This window comes from Ostrea edulis, chromosome 7, assembly GCF_947568905.1.
Source record: "Ostrea edulis chromosome 7, xbOstEdul1.1, whole genome shotgun sequence".
Lineage (NCBI taxonomy): Eukaryota > Metazoa > Mollusca > Bivalvia > Ostreida > Ostreidae > Ostrea > Ostrea edulis.
In genome coordinates, this window is record NC_079170.1 from 56,353,388 (window position 1) to 56,359,387 (window position 6,000).

General features: G+C 34.1%; 2 protein-coding genes across 7 annotated transcripts in view; one reads left to right on the forward strand and one right to left on the reverse strand.

The window, feature by feature from the left end:
- Positions 1 to 6,000, forward strand: part of LOC125653327 (synapsin-like) — a 95,587-nt gene that overhangs the window by 40,327 nt on the left and 49,260 nt on the right. The window lies entirely within an intron of this gene.
- Positions 1,573 to 6,000, reverse strand: part of LOC125653345 (metalloproteinase inhibitor 2-like) — a 13,737-nt gene continuing 9,309 nt past the window's right edge. For all 4 annotated transcript variants that reach the window (XM_048882791.2, XM_048882792.2, XM_048882793.2 and 1 more), the window contains 4 exons: positions 5,373 to 5,515; positions 5,156 to 5,267; positions 4,455 to 4,579; positions 1,573 to 3,271 (listed from right to left, as the gene is read on the reverse strand). In XM_048882791.2, coding sequence (XP_048738748.1) covers positions 2,960 to 3,271; positions 4,455 to 4,579; positions 5,156 to 5,267; positions 5,373 to 5,515 — 692 coding nt within the window. In that variant the 3' untranslated portion in view covers positions 1,573 to 2,959. The remainder of the gene's footprint in view (positions 3,272 to 4,454; positions 4,580 to 5,155; positions 5,268 to 5,372; positions 5,516 to 6,000) is intronic.

Here is a 6,000-nt window from a genome sequence, read left to right on the forward strand (position 1 = left end):
TTTTTTAGGACTCGCCACCACCATAGTAAATCCATGTTTCAATTGAAACGGAGCCAGTGTCTCGTAGCCATGCATCTTGATAAATGTCACAAGTTCAAGGGAATCATACATATTTATCAACAAGTAAAAATGCGAACAATTTCTACAAACAGGACATTTTTAAAGTCCGGCAGCACACAAAGCACAAGAACATAAATGACCACAAGGTAAAAAACAAAACAATTCTCAAGTCTCCTTCTAAACAAATGTGACATTTCTTGGTACACATCGGATTCTCTGCCTCGTGTAAGGGCAAGTCTCCCCAATCACAGTCGCTGTCTTTAGCTCGGGCATAGGCGTTTAAGGCTTGTCGTACCTATTTCGAACTTGTATTGCACAACACGTGAGCACAATGAGGACTCCAATAGCCATGCTCTATCCAAGGTTCGTCCCCGGTTTCCCAATGTTTGAGAGCCAATATTCAATGAAAACAACGCACAGTATCACCTTTCCGTTTGTAAAAGAATCCAGCTTCAGCGAAGTTTGGTTATAAGTTATGCAAGATATCAGTGGCTTTTTGAAAAGTCACTAGACGATCTGATAATCGTGGATAACCAGGTATACATGGATTCCGTAGTGATCCACATTAATAACAATAATAATCTGTATTTTTAAAGTCGGGCATACATAATAATAATGAATATTAGCTATATACTAGGTATTTACAGATTTGTAAGGATGTTTGCGCTAGGAGTCTTTTAGTGGGAGGAAATCGGAGTACCCGGAGGAAACCCACGTGTCCGAGTGGACGACCACCATACTCTCTTACATACAACCCATTGTCGATCACATGGATCGAACTCAGGTCGCAGCGGTGAGAAGCCAGTGCGTTAACCACTATGCTACCCGTACATTTTAGTCACAAAAATAGCAACTTTCCCTTCAATATTTTTTCTAAAATTGTCATATCTAATACACTAATGTATTCAAATATGATACAAATCAACAGATTTCAATTGAAACATGGATTTTAATTGAAATTTCCAATTTTCGACGAATTTTCATCATAAAATTGTGTTTCAGACTCAAAATAACAGCTTTCCCTTGAATTTTTTTCCCTAAAGTTGTTATGTCTATTAAATAATACATATTGTATCCAAATATGACACAAATCTGAGTTTCAATTGGAATATGGATATTAATTGGAATTTCCATTTCCTGACGATTTTCATTCAATAAATGATGTTTTAACTCCAAATAACAGCTTTCTCCTCGAGATATTGTTGTAAACTTTTTACATGTGTTTAGGAACATATTATTAAACTACCACAAAATGAAAAGAAACCCGTTGTTGCAATTAGATCCCATTTCAAAGAAAATTTCTCTATTTCATTTGTACAGGTCAACTTACCCCCGACGTAACTAAATCTAGGAAGGTCTTCTGCACAACCGGATGTTGATCATGCGATTTTTCTTATCACAACTTTCGGTTGTGCAGTAGATCGATTGGTGCCCGTGACACAATATCGGGTACATATTCGAGTTATCAAAGATTGTGAAGTTTGAATCTGTATATACTGAAGGAGAGAGAAATTAAATAATAATACTTTTATTTTGAGAAGATAACCCATTTAGTGTACAAAAAATATTCTTACACGGGACCTCTGGAAAAAAAACCCCACAACATTAGATTAGAATATTATCATCTACAATTACAAATGAAATGGACACAGTACGAGATAGCATATACATGTACATTGTATATGATTAATATCGTTTCTTTTGAAAATAGGCAAATTAAAATTGGTGACAAGATTAGATGTGAAATTGGCCAATAGTTAAACATCGATTTGATAAACAAAGATAAATTTTGATTGTAAACAATGTGAAGAAGAAATGTATACAGCAAACTACACATGTTGAAATCTGTTAACTCTCAGATAGGCGTTGTGATTCATCCAACAAAGGGACGTTCAAGAGCATCCAGAAATGAGAGAGTAATTATAGTATGCTTTATAGAAACTTCTCTGTGTAAACAAAGGAAGAATTTTATTGATTTCACGACTTGCAAATAATTTATTTGTCAAGAATTTACAAAAACTAAATCTACATTGTAAGTGATGCAACAGGTGAAAAATAACTTGTACAACATTTACTTGTCAAGATGTGGTTATATAGTGAAAAATAACTTGTACAACATTTACTTGTCAAGAGGTGGTTATATGTGGAAAAATATCAAGCAGTTATATTTACTCATGAGAACATTAATTAATGGTATTGTACATGTAATTATTAAAAAAAACCCACAAAACTTCCCAGAAAGGGAAACTTTTTCGTCTGCAAAAATGACTAGCAATTACCACGGTAACAGTAAATTGAATGAGATGGGGAATATATCAGTATCATGGAAATCATTGATTGCCAGTTAGTCAAACTCATATTTCAAATTGCTTATCTGTAATATTTTGATTTACAGAAGTCAAAGGCTTTGTTGCAATCTGATAAATACAATGTAAATTCTTTATTTATCCAAAACATGAAGACAAAATCCTGTTAATTTACTAAGAGTGATATTCTTGGAACCTGATTTTAAATAAAGATCTGTTTTAATCACATCTACAGAAATTTTTGTCATCGTTATGTTTGTGCATTTCAAAGAAATTCGAAAATGATAATTGTATACGAATACATCAAAATGATTTTTGTAGAAAGTGTTTCTTTTAAACTGCAATTCTTTCACTGCACACCCACGTCTATAATTATTGATGTGAATATTTTCACGATGATATAGTGTAATATATCACGTAATACATTTCATGCAATAACTTGATGTATCTGTAAGTTTCACTTTATTTACAAGATGAGCATTATAGTTGATATATTTATCAAGAATAAAATCAAAGCTTTCAACATTTTCTTTACACGAGTGAGTGGCATCAACCACGTGGAATTTCAGCGATGAAGACGCATGTTGAAAATTTCATTTTATATCCCTATATCTGCTGAGTAAATACACATCATTATTGGGCGATGATCGCCAGCTCTGGGACTCTCCAGGTCTGTGGGGGCCATCTCTGGGGATTTCGTAGTATTCTCTTGTGTCTCCTGGCATCATTTGTTTATTCGTGTCTAAACATTTTCTCAGCTGCCTATTTTTCTTCCAGTGACAAATTCCCATCGAGTTGATCATACAAAATCCATGTTCTTGAAAACAGTCTGTGTACATTTGAGGGATCCATTCACATTCTCTGGGCCCGGGACCTTGACAATAACTTCCTTGACACCAAGAAACCTGCAAAGATATTCATTTCAAGTAATTCCAAAAGCTTGTATTTCAATGGTTACCTGTCATATGTAATGCCTAAAACTGAAAAATCTTGGATATACATCTATCGCGTTGCTAGTCTCGTTCCACCAGACACTCGACTGTTTCCGTTAAAGTTTGTGACTGGCTAAATTCTGTAATAATAATAATTTTACCATTCATTTTCAACAAACTGAGTGTTTGAATTAAAAAGTACACGTCAGTCTTGTATTTTTGGCATTCAAAATTAAAACACGAATAACTGTAGAACCAACTAGTGAACAAAACAAAATGGCGGCGCCCATATGGATAAAAAAGTAGGGAGACTCTGTTCAAATTATTAGTGTAAAGTAATGAACTTGATGTATACGTTCTTGTTTTGAAATGTTTACGTTTGATGGTATGTGTTTTCGTCATTCTACAGTGACATCACACAGTATACGCGCCCTAAGAAACCTAAGAAATCGCTATCCCGTAATGCCTAAGTGGAAGAGTTTGGTTTATGAGCAAAAGAACTATTCCGGAAGTTTGGTCTATTCGTAGGTGACGTAATGCGGCCTCGACGGGGAGTTTGGGTTTGAGGAATTAACCTTAGCCTGTATTCGCTTGAAATTTCTGTTCCGCTTATTTTCACATCATAAAAACACAAACTCCTCCTGGAACAACTTTGGTTGCAATTGCATGCCCTTTACCGTCAGTGTTAACAGAGTCGCCAACTTCAAAGGATGTCATGTTGCTTACGTGGCGCATGAATACATGTGATTGACCTTCATGATTTGCATGATTATTAACCTGTTCTACGAGTTCATATCGTTTTTCCGAACCCACGTAATGAACCTTGAAATAGTACTGTTGTGGGATAAATGAGGATATAAAAAGCACTAAAATGACCAACGACACGAACAACAGTGAATTGTCAAATTTTCGAGACGACCCGGTTAGTTTTTTTAGTGTTAGTTTGCCTTTCTGTTTAGTTTTCTTTTCTATGTAAAATATTCTATCGTCCTGAGGAAGGGACGGGTCGTCCCGAAAATTTCACAATTCACTGTTGTACGTGTCGTTGGTCATTTTAGTGCTATATATATATATATATATATATATATATATATATATGGGGCTCATATATGTTTTGTCCCTTTTATAAAAAAATAAAACAACCTCTTTTACTTACCAAACATTTACAATTTCGTTTGTAATAGAATTTGACTCCTTTAAGCTGATGCCGATTCAGAGTCTTGTAATTTTGAACCCAGTCACACATGCTAGACCAAATTTCTCTTTGTCTTTGTATTCTTGCTGAAATTCAATAGACACTGTGACACCTTTCGAATCCTGAATTTTCTCAACATAGAGTTATAATGGTGAATAATATCTGATGGTATTTATGTTTTCTTAACATAGAGTTATATCGGTGAATAATATCTGACGGTATTTATGTTTTCTTAACATAGAGTTATAATGGTGAATAATATCTGACGGTATTTATGTTTTGTTAACATAGAGTTATATCGGTGAATAATATCTGACGGTATTTATGTTTTCTTAACATAGAGTTATAATGGTGAATAATATCTGACGGTATTTATGTTTTGTTAACATAGAGTTATATCGGTGAATAATATCTGACGGTATTTATGTTTTCTTAACATAGAGTTATAATGGTGAATAATATCTGACGGTATTTATGTTTTCTTAACATAGAGTTATATCGGTGAATAATATCTGACGGTATTTATGTTTTCTTAACATAGAGTTATATCGGTGAATAATATCTGACGGTATTTATGTTTTCTTAACATAGAGTTATATCGGTGAATAATATCTGACGGTATTTATGTTTTCTTAACATAGAGTTATATTGGTGAATAATACCTGACAGTATGTATGTTTTGCCCTTGTTGAGTTGAAGTCCACAGGCAGCTCCTGACGCCGAAGTGTGAATATATTTTACTCTTTTAGCATTGTGTCCCAACAGTTCTCTGCCCTATGAATATAAACAAATAAACCATTTATTCTTGAAATGTTTGCACATATTATAAGTTACATGTATATAATAAATAATTTAGATTAAAGATATTAGCTAATATACCTTAAAAAACCTATGAATCCTGACTTTATATTTTATTTCAACAGGCATCCGTGCATATGGGTCCTCGGGGTTTCGAGTGTTTGGGGCCTTTATAATGCTATTTTGAAAGATTTCTTCGCTATCCTTTACTGTAGCCACCAAAACTGAAAAGCAAAATATATTCAAGTTTTAAAGATTTGCTAAAGTATAAAATTCTCTCTCTTTTGCTCTCTCTCTCTCTCTCTCTCTCTCTCTCTCTCTCTCTCTCTCTGAGCTCCAGTTTAGCTCTAATCAGTGTACTGTCTGAATGTAGCATTAAGTTTTTGTATGGTCAGATGTATCCCATATACAAAATACCAAGTCTGTGAATGAGAAATCGGCAAAACTATCTTATGCACGAATTGTGGGTCAACTAATCTCGGCTGAGATTCGGCTTGGCTGAATATTTGGACTGCTCCGAGATTCGGTGAAGGCTTCAGTCCAAATATTCAGCCAAGCCGAATCTCAGCCGAGATTATGGGTTAACGAATTCTTAAAGACAATAAATGAATTTTTTCACACACTTAATTTTATTTCAACAACGGAACAGACGATCTATCTACTGGTTATTAGAACAATATAAAGTTTATTCTCCTCTTTCAAAGTTGTA